General features: G+C 56.0%; 1 protein-coding gene across 7 annotated transcripts in view; it reads right to left on the bottom strand.

Annotated features, from left to right (window-relative positions):
- Positions 1 to 18,688, bottom strand: part of RPH3A (rabphilin 3A) — a 247,979-nt gene that overhangs the window by 42,390 nt on the left and 186,901 nt on the right. For 5 of the 7 annotated variants that reach the window (XM_051826562.3, XM_051826564.3, XM_089323167.1 and 2 more), the window contains 2 exons: positions 15,404 to 15,415; positions 5,068 to 5,214 (listed from right to left, as the gene is read on the bottom strand). In XM_051826562.3, coding sequence (XP_051682522.1) covers positions 5,068 to 5,214; positions 15,404 to 15,415 — 159 coding nt within the window. The remainder of the gene's footprint in view (positions 1 to 5,067; positions 5,215 to 15,403; positions 15,416 to 18,688) is intronic. The other 2 variants (XM_089323169.1, XM_089323170.1) reach the window with 1 other exon arrangement.

The following is an 18,688-nucleotide window of genomic DNA, read 5'->3' as shown; positions in this document are numbered from 1 at the left end:
GAGACCAGGAGAAGCACCTGGCTCCTGGCTTTGGATCGGTGCAGTGCACTGGCCATAGCGGTCATTTTGGGGAGGTGAACCAATAGAAGGAAGGCCTTTCTGTCTCTCTCTCACTAACTCTGCCTGTCAAATAAAAAAATTGGGGGGTTTAGAGCCCCCTAAAACCCAAAAACATTTTGTGCATTTTTAAATGGCTGCAGTAGGAGGCCCCCAGCCCCCGATCCCACCCACAGAATATCTAGAGCTCCGGCTCCTCTGGAAAGCAGGAACTGTGCTGCTGCTGTCAGCGCGTCAACCCTCGGGAAGAAGCCTGCCCCAATCAGAGGCCGCACGTTCTAAGCACTGAGACTTCTGCCTCTATCTGTACTTTGGAAAAATTCGGAGCCAAAAGATGGGGGTGCAGGCACCGAGATGGGGGGTCACGGGAATGCAGCGGGTCTCCCCACGTCCCTCCAACCTCCTCCTCCACTGTGGCAGGTGGATGCCAAGGTTTATGAGCAATCCTATTTACTGGTTTGGGGCCCATCGTTTAGGGACGCTGACCTCAGACAGAAGCCACCCAGCAGCCTGTCCCATTGCAGTCAGAGAATGGGAGCAGGGGCCTGTGAGGGGCTCTGGACAGAAAGAATAGAATAAGGACCCAGAGGGACTGGCAGTGGAGCGGAAGGCAAGCAGTTTCCAGGCAGACTTACGTCCAGACTTCTCACACTGGAACAGTCCCGGGGGCACCCTCTGTGTGTCTTTCCAACTCATACAGCTCAGGAGAATCACCCAGCAGACATGTTTGTATAACCTGGTGCCTCTGGCCATGGCTGATTGGATGAGAGGTGGGTACCCAGGGTGAGACGGGCCAATCAGAGCTCCTTCCCTGAGACTCTGGAGTTAGGACTAGGAAGAGCTCTGAAAACTGGGCTTTATTTCCTAACATGTGTGATGAGAAGCAGGTTGAGTTCCTGTGCTTGGATTCCTTGAACTTGTATTAACACCTTCTTCTTGATTAATGTACAAGAGTCTCCAAAGATGACGGCCAGTCATGCCCGTGTCCTTCTTCCCACAGGAGATGGGCATCTGCCTCCCCTCCCCAACAGAATGTGGTGGGAGCGATGCCCAGCCAGTTCTAGACCCGGCTGTAAAGAGACCTGGCATCTTCTACCTTTATGTGGTCAGCCAGATCAGACTACTGAATTGTGAAGGATTACGTGGAGAGAGAAGGGTCTCCTGGTCACCTGGAGGACATGGACACAGGACCTTCCAGCCCAGCCCACCATCAGCTGGGTGAGTGACCCCAGTCAACACCCAGCGAACAGAAAACCTGTCCAGCAGAGCCCTGTCTGAATTCTAAACCCACAGGGCCATGATAAATACACTGATGTTGCTTTAAGTCTCTAGCTTCGGGTGGTTTGTTATGGAGCACTAGAGAAGTGAAACAAACAACCCGGTTTCCTTTCTTGCAAGCAAGTTGTTTAATAAAGTCTGTAGCAGTCGGGCATGTAGGATAAAGTCCGGGCTCCCATCAAGGGCACAATGGAGCTGTTTACCGAGTTTCTCTTCTGCCCGTCGTCTCTCCCCGTGGGATGCTGAAGCCGCAGGGCTGGGTTGTGAATGGGGAGCGCAGGTTTAGACTCCTCCTGGGCGGAGCCAAGGGGCTCCACCGAGAGAAACAGCTCCAGATGGCTGCGTGGCTGGGGGCTCCCCAGGGCACTGAACCCAGCAAAGCTAGCCCCAGGGAGGCAGTGCCTCCTGGCAGGCCCGAGGGCTTTTCTCCCTGGAACTCTCGGAGCCACAGCAGCCTGGAGGCCAGATGCAGCAGCTGTGCAGTACGTGCAGACGGGCTAATAGAGGCGGAAGAGAATCACTGGGCCGGCACACACAGCATTCCAACCTCCAGCTCCCAGAGTGTCCCCTCCAAACCTGAGCCGTTACAATGACCAAGTTCTGCAGGATCTGGGAACCTGGGACAGGCCTTTGGGAAAGACACCACACAGTTACAAGCATGGTTCCAAGGGTCAGCCAGACCAAGGAGTGCACCTTGCCCTTGGGGGACCTTGGGCAAGTGACCTAAGCACTCCAAGACTCAGTTTCCTTCCCTCTAAAACACGGAAAGTGCTCAAATCCGTTATGGCGAGCGCTCATCATGTTGGTGAGCAATGGTTTCCCACCTCTGCCTGATGGCTGCCACTCAGGTAAGTAGAAAGGAAAGCTCAGCATCACCAAGCTCAAGTCTGGATCCCAAAGGCAACATGAAGACGCCTTCAACTTTCATGTCATCGGAAGGAGCCCGCTTACTTGGGGAGGCACAGCCAATGGGGAGTGGGCCTCCACCACGTTCCCCCAGGCACTGGGGAGGCTGAGCAGGAAGGATCGTGCGAGTTGCACTGACCCATCTGACGGGTGGGGAACGGAGACCCCACAGGACCACCCCCTGAGAGCCTGCGGTTATGCAACAGGAGCCCCCGCAGACCCTGGTTCTTGGTCTTGTCCTCGGTCTGATGTTTCCCTCTGCTTTCATCTGTCTCTGCTCTGAGGCCCGCCCAGGGAAGCGTGGGAGGAACAGGAATTAGGGCAGGTTCCAGCGCAGCCGACACAAATAGCACCAGGTTTGCCTTTGGCGATGCTTCCGGCAAGGGTGGCTGCCGGAGGCGCGCTGGGGAGCAGCCACAGCCAAGAACCTCCCGTCACTGGCCACTGGCCTTGCCCTCCTGGGAACTCAGGCAGAAGTCACAGGGCGTCACCCAGGATCTGGTCCAGGCTTCTCACACCCCACCCCCACCCTCAGGGAAAGCCAGGAGCTGCTGGAATTCCGGGGTTTGCCAGGCAGGCATTTCGGAGCACAATTCTGGAAGAGGGGTTTTAGCTAGCATCAGAGATGAGCTTGCTTGCTGGCTTACAACCTCACTGTTAGACAACCACCATCACTAACGAGCGTGCGCTCCGGGCCAGGCACCAGAGTCATCCTCTGTATGCTGACGCACACTGAGAGTCTGGGCTAATGTTAGCCCCATTTTGCAGACGGGGAGATCGAGGCACAAGGAGGTAGGTATAGGAGACAGGGTCTCTCAGGCAGTCAATGTCAGAGCTGGGATCAGAACCCAGGACTGTCTGACTTCAGGACCCCAGCTCTGAGCCACTAGACTCTGTCCCCAGTCAGCATGTTCGTAAGGGGAGGACAAGGCAGAGCCCCCCACCTGTCCTATTCTAGAACATTCCAACAGAGCTGCTCGATCCACAGGGATCCCTCGCCTTTACTCCCAGGGGCAGCCAGCAACTGTGTTTGTAATCACAGCCTGGGCCTCTGGCCGCAGCTGATTGGACGAGGCAGAGCCCCTGCTGTAGCCAGGCTCTCAGAACACTGCCCCCCCCTCACCCCCTAGAACCTGGACCCGGGACAACCTCTCAGCCACAGGCGATACAGAAAGAAATCAAGGCCCGGGGAAGTATCAGGTGCCGACACCCACCCACTGCTTCCACAGAGACTTTGCCGTCTCCCTCCTATGTTCCAGGCTCCAACAGCCATGGGGGAAACCACTCAGGCTTCCTGGACAGAGCCTTAAGCACAGTCATATTCCATGTGGATGTCAGCTGGTGGCGGGCGCTGTTGAGGGTCAGGCTCCCAGCCTCGCCCTGTAGCATGTACAGCCCTCCTCCTTCACAGCTGAGGCCTGTTGTTGTAAGGTGACACACACACACACACACACACACACATACACACACACACAGGTATGTGCACACGCACACAGGTATGTGCACACGCACATATCCCTCCAGCCTGGAGAATCATCTGTTCCTGAAATACGTTTTTAAAAAGCAAAATGGAAACCCAATAACCTACAAGCAAGCCCCTCGTGTCCATGCCTTTGGCGGCCTCCCGAGGAAGCCGAGGCAGGGTCCAGCATGAACCCAACATGGTGGGAGTCCGTCATTGGTCTCTGCTTCTCTCATCTCCCCAGCCTGCCCTAGCGAGATCATCTGCGGTCTACAATCACAGGCATCCACTTCCAGTATCTCCGTATCCCTGTTTTCCACCCCAGAAGCTCATTAGCCCCCCCGGCTAAGGGCTCGTGGAGAGAGGTCGGGGCACCCACTGGCCACATCAGTTGTAAGCTGCCAGCAGTGGCTGCCCCTGGCAGACGGGCCTGGGAGAGGCTGGGGAGACCAGCACCGCAGCATTGCCCCCCACCCACTTCCCTCTGGAGGTCCAGCTCTGGGAGCCACAGCCCGGCCTCTCTGCACCCACAGTTTGCACCCATGCATTGAGCACACCCCCACTCGCCCTCTCCTCTCTGGACCGCGTCTCCCCCTCTGATGGGCACCTCCTTCGGGCCACCTACACCACACTCCCTCTCTCTACATGTGTGCCTGCTCACTGACGTCCTTGCCACTGACGCACACGGGCCACACCTCTCTGATGAACCCTGCTCCTCTCCCTCAAGCTCTGCCCCCTGCCTGCCTCGGAATCCCTCCCTTCCCTTCTCCCATTTAATCCCCCCCCCCACCCCGGCTAGGACCAGAGCCCCGGACATCCCTGCCCTCTGCTTCCCCCAGTCTGCAGGTGGGCACACACGGGCTCAGGGAGGCAGAGCCGAGGGCCCAGGGTCCACAGAGGCCACGGGGGGACCCCCGGGGTAGCCTCTGCCACCTCACTGATGTGCCAGCTGCCTCCTCCAGGACGCATTTCCCCAAGTTCCCTTCTCCTGCTCATCTCAAGCAAACTCACTCTCACAGGAGTCTCTGCCATGCTCTCTCCCTCTCCCCTAACCTCGCCCAGCACTGGCCAGGACTTACCTCCATGCGGCTGACACCAGCTGACACCGCACACTCAGCCCCACACACATACACTCCAGGACAACTCCTGGTCCCCATCACAAGCTCCCTCTCCGCCCCCACCCCCAGCCCACTCTCTCCTCCCAGCTCGCCCCCCTCCATGCTACAGGTGTCCTGTGTGTGCCAGGCAGGGAGGCCTGATGGGTCACAAATGCCCAAACCCAGAGGGAGCCTGGCCCTGCCCCAGCCCTCCTGCCCTCCTGCCTCAGGGGGCCCCGGATGGGGACTGGGTGAGTCGGGGCTCACCCGATCCGCTCCTGCTCCATCTCCTCCATTTTCTCGGCACGTGCGATCACCCTGTTGATGATTTCCTTCTCCTCGTCCGTCAGCTCTTCCTGCTTCCTCTGCCTGTCATGCTGACCGCTGGGGTGGACGGACCAGCCTGCCTGGAGCCTGAAAGGCAAGGGGGAAGGCGTGAGGCTGGATGCAAGACCCACAGACAGTGTGGAGGAGTGGTTAGGCCCGCGGCCCCTCGGATCTAGTGAGCCCCAGTGCCCTCTGAACCCAAGGACCACAGTTTTCAGTGCCCCAGTCTGCTCATCTGCATGACGGGACACACACGCTTCCCTTCCTGGACTCAACGGGGCACACACACTTCCCTTCCAGGGCTCTGAGGGGTTTGCGTTTCCTGCGTGCTTAGCCCATGGAAGGCAGTCTACAAGTGGCATTTTCAGGAAGCTTGTGGAACCCAGGGGGTGGTGACCTCAGGAAGATTCTAGAACAATAGCTTCCAACAGTGGGAGGGGAACAACTCTGGGTAGATGGTTGGAGGCTTTGGGTCCCAGGTCAACCCCAGCACCTGCCTAGAGCTATAAAATTTCTTGATTTTGCACAAATGTCCGAATTCCCAGCTTCAGAGACTGCAGGAACATTCTCAGTTCTGCCAGGTGAACCAGTGGCATTCATTTCTTTAAGAAGCAAACACTCAACCACACCTACTGGTGCCCGTGTCTGTCACCTGCTATGTCCTCTCTGGGTCTGCTACCTCACGACCCCTCACACAGCGCCCACTGTGCACCCACTGCACCTCACAACCCCTCACACAGCGCCCACTGTGTGCCCACTTCCCTCAGGACCCCTCACACAGCACCCACTGTGCACCCACTGCACCTCCCGACCCCTCACACAGCACCCACTGTGCGCCCACTGCACCTCCCGATCCCTCACACAGCACCCACTGTGCACCCACTGCACCTCATGACCCCTCATATGGCACCCACTATGTACCCACTGCACCTCACAATCCTCACACAGCACCCACTGTGTGCCCACTTCCCTCACGATCCTCACACAGCGCCCACTGTGTGCCCACTCCACCTCCCGACCCCTCACACAGCACCCACTGTGCGCCCGCTGCACCTCCCGACCCCTCACACAGCACCCACTGTGCACCCACTTCCCTCACAATCCTCACACAGCACCCACTGTGCACCCACTGCACCTCCCGACCCCTCACACAGCACCCACTGTGCGCCTACTTCCCTCAGGATCCCTCACACAGCACGCACTGTGCGCCCACTTCCCTCACGATCCTCACACAGCACCACTGTGCGCCCACTGCACCTCCCGATCCCTCACACAGCGCCTACTGTGTGCCCACTGCACCTCATGACCCCTCACACAGCACCCACTGTGCACCCACTGCACCTCCCGACCCCTCACACAGCACCCACTGTGCGCCCACTTCCCTCACGATCCTCACACAGCACCCACTGTGCGCCCACTTCCCTCACGATCCTCACACAGCACCCACTGTGTGCCCACTGCACCTCATGACCCCTCACACAGCACCCACTGTGCACCCACTGCACCTCCCGACGCCTCACACAGCACCCACTGTGCACCCACTGCACCTCCCGACCCCTCACACAGCACCCACTGTGCACCCACTTCCCTCACAATCCTCACACAGCACCCACTGTGCACCCACTTCCCTCACAATCCTCACACAGCACCCACTGTGCACCCACTGCACCTCCCGACCCCTCACACAGCACCCACTGTGCGCCTACTTCCCTCAGGATCCCTCACACAGCACGCACTGTGCGCCCACTTCCCTCACGATCCTCACACAGCACCCACTGTGCGCCCACTGCACCTCCCGATCCCTCACACAGCGCCTACTGTGTGCCCACTGCACCTCATGACCCCTCACACAGCACCCACTGTGCACCCACTGCACCTCCCGACCCCTCACACAGCACCCACTGTGCGCCCACTTCCCTCACGATCCTCACACAGCACCCACTGTGCGCCCACTTCCCTCACGATCCTCACACAGCACCCACTGTGTGCCCACTGCACCTCATGACCCCTCACACAGCACCCACTGTGCACCCACTGCACCTCCCGACGCCTCACACAGCACCCACTGTGCGCCCACTTCCCTCATGATCCTCACACAGCACCCACTGTGAGCCCACTGCACCTCCCAACCCCTCACACAGCACCCACTGTGCGCCCACTTCACTCACGATCCTCACACAGCACCCACTGTGCGCCCACTGCACCTCATGACCCCTCACACAGCGCCCACTGTGCGCCCACTGCACCTCATGACCCCTCACACAGCACCCACCATGTTTTCTCACATCCTCCCTCCAGGGCAGGGACAATCGTTTTTGTCCCTGTTCCTGGTCAGAGGCCGGGGCACAGAGAATTAAGCCACTTGCCCAAGAGGCCACACTGGGGACAGACACAGATGGGCCCAGGCTAGGCAGGCTGCAGCTTCAGCCTCCAAGAAGTCAGGAGAAGGGAGTGCCCACGGCGCTGGCCCTGGTCCCAGGCTCAGAGGCACAGCAGTGTCCTCGCCACCAGGACCAGGGCCTGCCCAGGGCTGGGTGAGCGCTGCAAGGAGTCTTGTCCCCTCGTGAGTCCTCAGGAGCCAGCACTCGTTCCCCACCAGCCTCTGTCCCTGTTCTCCAGTCCCACCGGCAGCAGGAAGCTGTCGGGAATTAAAAGCCATGTTCCCTCTTTCTCCTCCTTGCCATCCTAGCTGGTTTGTCCTGGAGACCAGGGAAGGAGGGCAGTGAGAGGACAGAGAAGCAGAGACCCCCGGGGCCAGTCTTGCTGCAAAAAACGGAGGAGGGGCCGCCTGGCAGGACACCCCTTCCTCTGGGGGGGGAGCCGCAGAGCAGGTGCCTCTGGGAGGACAGGTGCAAACCATGCCCAGACCTCCAGCTCTACCCTTCAGGGGCATCTCAGTGACAGAACAGAACCCGGGACTCGGTGCACGGGATGGGGGCATGACACTGGGACTACGCTGGGCGCCACTGAATGCCACGCTTTAAACAGTGGACCTGGTGGTGTTGACCTTCACCTTCAGAAAAATAAAGCCCAGTCCTGCGTGTTCTGCAAAGTCCTAAATGGCCTTTAAAAAATTCATTATTTATTCCCATTTGAGAGACAGAGAGAGAGAGACGGAGAGAGGGAGAGAGGGAGAGAGGGAGAGAGGGAGAGAGGGAGAGAGGGAGGGAGGGAGGGAGGGAGGGAGGGAGGGAGAGAGAGAGAGAATCTTCCATCCGCTGTTTCCCAAATGCCTACGATAGCCAGGACCGGGCTAGGAGCCAGAGCCAGGCACTCACTCTGGGTCTCCCACATGGGCACCAGGGTCCCAAGGTCTTGAGCCACCCCCTGCTGCCTCCCAGGTGCGCATTAGCAGGAAAGTGCAATCAGCAGTGAATTGGGACTCAGCCCCAGGCACTCTGGTATGGGATGCGACCATTTTAACCTCTAGGCCAAACACCCACCCCAGCAAGAGGGATGCTAAAGTCTACTCATCCCTGCGACTCCTGGGGGAGACTGAGGGGATGCAAACCCCTTGGTCTAGGGAGGGGGGGCGGGAGAGCTCCCTGAGAATTCCCAGGGATCCTGGCAGGGCTGAAGGGTCCTCTGTCTGCCAGGCCCTCCCTGGGAGGGCGCTAATAGTCATGTGATCAGGAAAATTTGCATGTGTCTTCTTGAAGTGAGGCTCCCTAAGCTATGAAAGGTCCAGAATCCACAGCCTCGAGGCTGACCTGGGGGTAGGGGAAGGGAGGGGAGGAGACTGGGAGTGGCAGGAATGGTCTCTGTCTCAGCCTGGAGTTGAGGAGGTGGGGAGCTGCCAGGGGACGACCAGGAGCCTGGAGTGGCGGCCAGACCACAGGACGGTCCCTGGGGACCCTGCCTCCTGGTGTCGCATCCTCCCTGTGTGAGCCCCTCCCACCGCTCCTGGGTGCCCCGCTGTGGTTCCAAGGCCAAGTCATGAGTGACAAGCCACGCCATGGGAACACTCGTGTACCTGCCGAGAGGCCACAGCCAGCGCCCGGCCCTGCAGGTGGATCCACCACGAGGTGACTGCCACCCCCGGGGACGCGGCTGCAGCTGCCATTCCTGTACCACTTCCTAGTCACAGAGTGAGGGTGACCACGGTTTCTGCCATTTGAACCCTGGGATGATCTGTTCCGCAGCATCCGAGACTGGGGAGCCCACTCCAGTTGGAGAGAGAGCCAGGCCGGCCTGAGACCCCACCTGCAGGGCCTGCATCCACTCTCTGTGGCTGAAGCACCTGACCTTACCACTCCAGGCCCCCTGCCTCGGGCTCTCACCAGGCTGGGCCGCGTTCTCATCCGGAAGCTGGACAGGGGCAGACCCAGCGTCCAAGCCAGCATGGGCTGCCCAGAGACGCCATCTCCTGGCAGCTCGAGGATGAGGGCCCTGGCTTTTTATTGGGCAGAGGCCGCTCCAAGCCCTGGAGGCTGCCTGCAGTTCCTGCCACTTCATCCTTGGGGAGCGGCAAGGACACCCTGGAGCGCCTGTCTCCTGAGGCAGAACCCTGTTCACCACCATGAAACCATGGGGGTGACGTGCCCACACCTGGGCTGTGTTCTGCAGGCCACAGCAGTGCCCAGGGGACCCCCAGTGATCATCCGGAAGTCTGCCAGGGCGCCCCCCGCATGTGTCCTTCCAACCTGCTGAACGCACTGAGGATGGGGCCTCACTCTCTCACACGGAGTCTCTGCCTCTGTTGGAACAATTCTCCCTACAGCCTGATCTTTCTTCCCAGTACTTTCAGGAGACATGACGCATGCCTGCCCAGTGAGGCCCACCTGCCCCCCTACCCCAGAACCTAACCCAGCTACCCCTGCGGGTTCCTGGGGTTTTCCTTGGAGGAGTGTGAGTCAACGGTCTCTCTTCCTCCTGTTGCCTTTTCCAAGCAGCTCTGTGACCAAAACTGAACACAGTGAGATTCTGAGCCTGGGGTCCCTGTAGACCCTCCAAGGATGTAGCCCTACTTTGGGTATGGGCGTGAACAGCCACAGGACTAAAGCCACGCCTCTACCCCATCCCCACCCAACTGGCCACGCCTCCACTCCATCCCCACCCAATTGGCCATGCCTCTACCCCATCCCCACCCAACTGGCCACGCCTCCACCCCATCCCCACCCAACTGGCCACGCCTCCACCCCATCCCCACCCAACTGGCCACGCCTCCACCCCATCCCCACTCAACTGGCCACACCTCCACCCCATCCCCACCCAACTGGCCACGCCTCCACCCCATCCCCACTCAACTTGCGAGCTCGAGCTTGGGAAATGCCTGCTGCTGAACATGCCCGGCCCCAGAAGCCTGAGCCGACCCAGTCCCTGAGAAGCCCCGCCCAGGACCCCTCCTCTGTCTGCAGACGGCAGAAGGTGGCGGAGGCTGCTGGCATCCCTCCAGACCCTGCCCCCATCCGCGGCTCCACAACACGCACACGGCTGACAAACAGCTCATCCAGCGTTGGCAAATGTCACCGACTGGTCTCAGTGGGAATCCGCAAGCCTCCTGCGGATTTTCGCTTTTTAATTCCAAAAGCAAACAGAGGGAAATGAGATGGGCTTTTCAAAGCAAAGCCTCTACTCTCAGGGGACAGGACGGGCTGGGGAGCAAGCAGGGCGTGGGGGCCTTGGGGCGAGACAGCGGCAAGGCAGCTCCATGTCCTTCAGACCGGGGCTGGCATCTTGTTAAAGGGCAGCGCTGCTGTGCTTGGACCAGTTCTCGAGGGCTGCGCCCAACCCAGAGAACACACAGAGGGCCTCGAGTGGGCAGCCCTTGAGTGGGCAGAGCTGGGGAGCCACTGGAATGCTGGGCTGGCACGGGTTGGCGGTGGAGCCAGGGTGTGCACCACTCTGAACGTCGGTCTCTCCATCTGTCAGGCGGGAAGGTGAGCAGGACGGCCTCCACAAGGGCGGAAGTGTGGAAATACGAGCAGAGAGCGCCCGGCATGCTGCAGCTCTGAACTTTTGGGATGCCCTAGCGTTTCAGTGAGGGATGAAAGAGTCAGGTTAACAAGTGGAAGAGCCACCGTGGGGGGGCCAGCTCAGAGGCACACCGAGCAGTCAGGCGGGCTCCGGGATTCCGAGAGGCGGAGTTTTGCACCCTGGCTCTCACTGAGTAGCGAGGTAAACCAGGTGGCTGCGGGCGGTCCACAGCCTTGGAGACACACCCCTGGGTTCCTCTGAAGACTCCCCGGCCAACCTCCGGGGGCGCACAGGGAATGGGCCTTGGGGTCACCCGGCCTGGATTCCTCTCCTGGCTCTGCCCGGGCCTGGTTGTGTGAGCTCACATACCAGCTCTTCAGTGTCTCAGAGCTACGTTGTGCCCAGCTGTGACCCCACAGGGTCCCTCCGAGGATTCATTAGATCACACACATAAAGCGCTTGGCCTTGATCCTTGAACTTGGAAAAGGCTCAGAAAAGGATTAACGTGCATCCTTCCTTCTGGTTTCTCCTTTCTCGGCGTCTTCCTCTTCCTCCTACTAACTGTGGTGTGGAGGGACACGTGGGTGGGCAGAGGCCCTGACAGCGCTGTGCAGCGGGCACTGGTTTCCAATGACTGACTGAGTGCGTGAATGAATGAATGGAGCGCTCTCATGGGGAGAAGTGGGGAAGAGACACTGACCCTGGGGAGGGAGGGGGCCAAACAGAATTTTTTAAACGCACAACCCAGGTCCCTGGCTGGTGCTTCAGGAATCTCTGGACATCTGCGACACCCCTCCCCGCAACACTCCCAATTCAATTCCCCGCCCCCCTGCACAAACATGCGTGTGGCTGACATTAACTGTTCACAGTGGGGAGGGAGGGAGACAGAGAGAAACTGGGGGCTTCCAGGCAGCCCAGCCTGACTTTAAGAGGCAGGAGGCCTGCACTAATTCTTCCTGCAGCTCCCAGATGCCGTCTCTCAGCCTGGAAACACCGAACCCAGACTCAGAGCCTACTGGGACCTTGGGGCCCGGCAGGGAAACACGACACTTGCCCTTCGGCATTGTGCAGACCGGTGTTCCGGTCCTGGCACTGTGCTCCTTGGGGAAGACACCTTCGTCTCTCTGAACACTGATGTCATCACCCGTCAAGTGGAGCTTGGGGTGTTTACATCCCCTCAGTGAACTGTACAAAAACGTATGTGGTAGGCGTCACCCTTCTCCTTAGTAGATCGAGGCTCAGAGAGGTAAATTGCTTGCCTGTGGTTGCACAGCTTTCAAGGAACAAAGCCAACTCCCAGAGAGAAGAAAAACTGTGCTATGGGCCACCACCAGGCTACTCTGCCTCTTCTGGTCCAGCGTCGCCTCTCTCCCGAGCCACCACCAGCTGCCCCTCGCCACGGTCGGGTGTGGCTCTGGAACTCAGAAAGGCGGGGTCTCAGGACCTCTCAACAGCTGAGACCAGACATCTCGTTTCTGGAGAAGGTTCACTTTGAGGACCAGAGTGGGCTGGCCTAAGTAGGGAGTGTAAAGTATTGAGGTAGCAAAAGCTCCACCTTGACTTAAAATGCTGGTGGTGTGTGTGGGCACAGAAGAGAGATGGAGCGAGCGGGGCTCGCTAGGGCTTGTCTGGGGCAGACAGTGCGGCACCACACCTGTGCGCAGGATGAACCTTCAGAGCAGAGCTGCCTCCGGGGGAGAGGGCGGGAACACTGCTGGGGAGGGGGAGTTGTTTGTGTCCCCCCTACCCAAAATCAACCTTTCGAGAAGGCATTTTACCGCCTGCTCTAGAACCAAAACACTTGGAGTGGGAAGAGAGAGCACAGTGTCTGCACTGGGCTGAACCCATCAACGCGTCGGGCAGTGCAGCGGGTGACCTACGACGCAGCTCAGGGCTGCTCAGATGTCAGCCTGCCCAAGAGGCCCTTGGAGGACTGGCTGAAATACAATTCCCGGGCCCCTCTGCAGAAATCTGGATTTAGGATGTTTGGGGGCAAGGACTCGACAACTTTCCAGGGGATGCACTCCAGGTGCTGCTGCCGCTGCCTCTCTGGGGACCGCCCTTGAGGGAGCTCAGATGCAGACAGAACTCAACCCCAAGGGGGTGCCCTTCATACTGTGCTCATGGAGGGCTGCTCAGAAAAGCCACCAAAACATCATGCACTGGGGCTGGCACTGTGGCGTAGTGGGTAAAGTCGCCGCCTGCAGTGCCGGCATCCCATATGGGTGCTGGTTCAAGATCTGGCTACTCCACTTCCAATGCAGCTCTCTGCTATGGCTTGGGAAAGCAGAGGCCCCTGCACCCGCATGGGAGACCTGGAAGAAGCTCCTGGCTCCTGGCTTCGGATGGGTGCAGCTCTGGCTGTTGAGGCCAACTGGGGAGTGAACCAGCGGATGGAAGACCTCTCTCTCTCTCTCTAACTCTTTCAAATAAATAAATAAATCTTTAATAAAAAAAAAAAGTTAGGCACCATCTGCTGTAACTCCAGTGATCCATGGCTGAAACCAGTCTTTTTGAAAATCTTCAAATTCATTTACATACAGGATGCCAATTTATGTATGCATAGGATGTTCTTTTTGGTGGGTTCAGTTTCTGGTGAAAATAGTGAAAAGTTAGAAACAACCCAGGAGTCCATCAAGAGGGGATGGCTACATAATTGTTGTTTTAAGATGTCCCGTGATGCAGTAAAAACTAATAGTACAGTATCTACCACGGCAACGAACGATGTGAAGCTTGCTGGACTCCTTGTGTTGCTTTATGGTTTAGTATCATTCGAAATGACACTTATAGAACGTTCACCACCATCTTTTTAAACTATTTCAGACAGTCCCAGTTGCACACCTACCTGTGCTAAATACTTAGCTTTTGAATTCCAAGAAAGAGTTTTGCAGGATGCTGCTCCCCTGCCTGCAACTCCCCTGTCTCTCCTCCACCTGACGCCAGGTACTCCTCACTTCCAGGAAGCTCTCCCATCAAGACTCCCGAATCTGGGCTAGGCGGCTCTCCGTGCTCCCACAGACCCCAGTGACCCCATAATTGTAGCTCCTCGTACACTAGACTTCATTTGTTGGCAGCTGACTCTTTATTTGTTTGTAGACCCCACTACACCTACTCTTGTACTTTGGCTGTATTTGGTATACAGTAGGTACTTGGGGAGCATTTGTTAGCACGGGAAATGTGGAAGGTGGGGAGGGGGAAGAGGCAGGAGGAGGAGGGAGGTCTTGCATCCTACATTTCAACCTTCAGCACTCGGGTTCGCTTAAGAGTCTTAAGACCTAGGAGCCACGCATTTCCTTCTTGTTATGGTCATGTTTATAATCTGACGGTTCCTCAACTTCTCTCCTTGGCATGTCTGAGTAATATACACATGGTTTTATAAAGAGAGACCCTTCCTGGCCAGGGTCCTAGCCACCCCCAGCAGAGACGGTTGGGCATTCCGACGGTCTTTAGGAAGTCGGCTTGCTCAAAGCTCTGTCAACAGATGGAGAAACTGAAGTGCAGGGCAGGGAGAAGGATTTCCCTGGGTCACCTGCTTAAGCATTATATATATATAAAAAAACCTTTAGGGAGTTATGGGCCTGATGATATAGTTATCTGGGCCCAAAAAAATCTGAACAAATTACACTGAGTGCTGTCTATGCAAACCCACGGGTAAGGCCAGGTGACTCACACGTCATCCGAGTTCTCTGAGGCTTCACGGTTTGCGAGCCTCCCTCTGTATCTCGTCTGTTCCTGCCACTGCCTGCGGAGGAGTGCAAGGCCACAGAGAGGCCCAGAGCCCCATGGGAGGCAGGGTGATGCTGACTGCCCACGGCTCGGGGTGAGAGCGCGGGTGGCTCCTGGGCATCTGGGCAGGCTCAGGCACCCGAGCCGGCATCCAATCTGTCAGGCGTATTTAGGAAATGCAGTCAATTAAAAACACGAAAGTCATGAGCAGATCTCTTGGTCGAAGGAATGGGGGTGAGCTCGGAGGAGGCGCTGAGAACGCCGTGAGCTCTGCTCTGGTCGCCGTCAGCGTCCGTGGATCAGGGCAGTCACTGGAGGGGTCTAACTGCGGCAGAGACCGGGCCGCGGAGCCATCGGTGGCCATGCAGAAGTCCCAGAGGTCACTGTGAGAATCAACGGGCCTCCCAAGGGGCAGCTCCACCCTTTCAAACTCAAACTTGGGTTTATGAAAAATTTCCTACGTTTTCCCCCTGGAGCTGGGTGTGTGTTTCTTAGTAAGTGTGGCTTTCTCGTCCCAATATGTAAAGTTCACTAACCCCTTTCTTAACCTTCTGTCTGTAGAGGTAAGCCATCTTGATCAGAAAAGAGAGAAGAAATTCATTTTGTAGAAAAACAAACATCAGAAAATACTCACTGTTCTTTATCACTGAAGGACAGCAAAGAGGAGAGAAAGGAAAAAAATGCATACAGTTAGGAAAGAAATCTCATAACAACACCAACAGCGGAGGCAGCGACCACACGGTTTGGATTAGTATGACCTACTTCCGTGGCTTTCAGCCATAATCAGGTCATTAGCACATCTTCCACATAGGGTTACAGTCCACAACGTTGATTAAATTGACCAGTTTAGTTTATTAATTAACCAAACAGACCACCTATGCTTTTGAGTAATGTTTTTGGGAACGGAGGAGAAATCACTTAATGATGGCGTGGCCACCATCATTCTTGGCTTCTGTTATGTCTGATGCTGGGAGAGAAGGACCACGCTGGGCAGATTCCTGAGCCCTGAGAAATGAAACCTTCCCAGTCTGGGAAGCAAGCACTCTCGCTCTCAGAACGGGGACTTGCATCTCCACTGAATGGGCACGCAGAGACAGACAGGCAGTCCCTCTGTGCAACTCCCATTTCTGACTTTCTCTGTCCACAGACTGGAGCCCACACCTGTCGGCAGCCCGCGTTCCCACATGGTCCCGGCATGGAAAGCCAAGCAAGGAGCAGGTGCGTCCATATCTGCTCGTTTCCAACGCAATCATTAGACGGAAGAAGGCTGAGAGAGGAAGACATGTGAACAGCACGAAGGCAGCGAGTGTATCTGGCTGGCCAGCAGTTAATTAAGAACCCGATTCCTTCATTTACTGGAGACAGACATGAGAAGTGTATGCCTAGGCACGGCCCCGCTGCCCCAGACTGGGTAGCACGTGTGATGAGTGTGATTTGCCTATTAGCATTTATTGGGAAATAATTTTTAATCTCGGAAGAAAATGCAGTAGCAACCAAGCCAGCTGGATCCACGCAGAGTGCCGGGGAGGTTTCACAGAAGCCCAGGAGCACTGTAATGAAACTTCGTCCAGACTGTTGGAATAATTCTAATTTAATTGTAAGCCAAATTGTTTGGCTTCAAGTCAACTAAAGTAAACTCTGATGGATGGGATTTTAATTAGCTGACATTTCTCAAATAAAATAAATATTTTACCCCATTCACCCTGCAGACAACTGTTTATCTTACAGAGACACACTTTTTGGCTGATGGAATATTCTCTGAAAATAAGTTTGGCTCCAAGAAGACATCACAAGTAGGGGCTTGAGAAATGGGGATTTCCTATTAAGAAGAAAACAGACTGGGGCCAGTGTTGTGGCACAGGGGGTGAAGCCTGTTTATGATGCTGGGAACCCAAGCTGGAGAGCCGGGTTGAGTCCCACTGCTCTGCTTCTGATCCATCTTCCTGCTAATGTGCCTGGAAGGCAGCAGAAGATGGCCCAAGTATTTTTATCTCTAAAACTGTGGGCCAAATAAATCTCTGTTCTTTTCAAGTAAAGCTTTCAAGTATTTTGTCATAGCATTGGAAAATGACTCAAACAGATAAGTTCCTACCTTCTTGGCAGTGATGGTCTCATGGGTATACATTTACACTTAAAACGGTCGAGTTGTACTTTAAATTCCTTTAAAGGTATACTGTAGAAAGGACATGAAAGAGATCTTGGGGCCAGCGCAGTGGCATAGTGGGTTAATGACCTGGCCTAAAGCGCTGACATCTCATATGGACGCTGGTTCGAGACCCGGCCGCTCCGCTTCCTGTCCAGCTCTCTGCTGTGGCCTGGGAAAGCAGTGGAAGATGGCCCAAGTCCTTAGGCCCCTGCACCCATGTGGGAGACCTGGAAGAAGCTCCTGGCTTCGGATCGGCCGTTGCGGCCATCTAGGGAGTGAACCATCGGATGGAAGACCTCTCTCTCTCTCTGCCTCTCCTTCTCTCCCTGTGTAACTCTGACTTTCAAATAAATAAATAAATCTTAAAAAAAAAGAGAAAGATATCTTTATAAGGCAAATTGTAAAGAGAGAAAGGAAACTGAATTCAGAACAGGGAGCCGGGAGCAGTAACCAAGGCAAATTTCACACTGGGTCCCCGAGGCCAACAGGAAGCTGAGTCTGAGGACGCTCACATGGAGACCAGCGTGGAGCTCCTGGCTCCTGGTTTCAGCCTGGCCAGCCTTGGCTGCTGTTGGCATTTGGTGTCTAAACCAGTGGATGAAAGACTCTCTCTCTCTCTCTCTCTATCCCCCACCTCTGTTACTCCGCCTTTCCAATAGATCTGAAAAAAATTTTAAATACATGTTGAAAAGGGAAAATAAAGAAAGACAAGATCCTGAACCCTATAACTTTTCTTCTTTCAAAAAAAAGTTCATGGAAAATACCTCTCATGAAAAAACTATACATGGATTTAAATTTTTTGGACTAAAAAAGACCTTATCTTTTAATTCTGTTTTCTGTGGACTTTTCGAAGTACCCTTATAATATTTTCATTATTTCTCACTTCTCTTTTTACTTTTTGGTATGTATTGAAGCTTGTGGGATAATTTGAATGTGGTACTTTGTATACTGCATATGTAATACTAATATTGGAAAAGAAGGAAGTATACAATCCAGGTAGTTAATAGAAGTAACAGAACGAGTCCAAGAAAGTGGAAAAGGTTGATGCAATGCAGAAATGCAGATAAGAACAAAATAATGAAACAGTGAATGACAGAATAATTAATATCAGGTGATGACCAAAAAGACATCCCCGTTCAATCTTCTTGTCAACCTTGGGATTACGTCAAGGAGAAAGTCTCAGTCTGGTGCTAATCCGTCGCTAACACCTGTCTGTCCCCTGCGATGCTCCCTTTCAACAAGTGAGCAGGGGCTGGGCCTGCACCTCTGCCAGGCACGGGAGCTCTGCTCCACTTCTGATCCAGGTCCCCCTACTGCACTTGGGAAAGCAGGGGAAGATGGCCGGGGGACTTGGGCTCCTGCACCCCTGCTGGCACTGGCTCCTGGCTTCACACTGGCCCAGCCCTGGTTGCTGTGGCCATCTGGGGGCGTGAACCAGCGGAGGGAGATCTCTCTTTCTCTGTCTCTCCCTCCGCATCACTCTGCCTTTCAAATAAATAAAATAAAACTTTAAAAGAGAAAAAGAGGCCAGCACTGTGGCTCACTAGGCTAATCCTCCACCTGCGGTGCCAGCACCCCGGGTTCTTGTCCCAGTTGGGGCGCCGGATTCTGTCCCAGTTGCTCCTCTTCCAGGCCAGCTCTCTGCTGTGTCCCGGGAGTGCAGTGGAGGGTGGCCCAGGTGCTTGGGCCCTGCACCTGCATGGGAGACCAGGAGAAGCACCTGGCTCCTGGCTTCGGATCAGCGCAGTGCGCCGGCCATGGCCGCCATTTGGG

The sequence above is a fragment of the Oryctolagus cuniculus genome, chromosome 21 (assembly GCF_051225735.1).
Source record: "Oryctolagus cuniculus isolate XC-2025 breed Fujian yellow rabbit chromosome 21, ASM5122573v1, whole genome shotgun sequence".
NCBI lineage: Eukaryota > Metazoa > Chordata > Mammalia > Lagomorpha > Leporidae > Oryctolagus > Oryctolagus cuniculus.
Note: the sequence above shows the minus strand (reverse complement) of the source record. Positions and strands in the feature narration are given on the sequence as shown.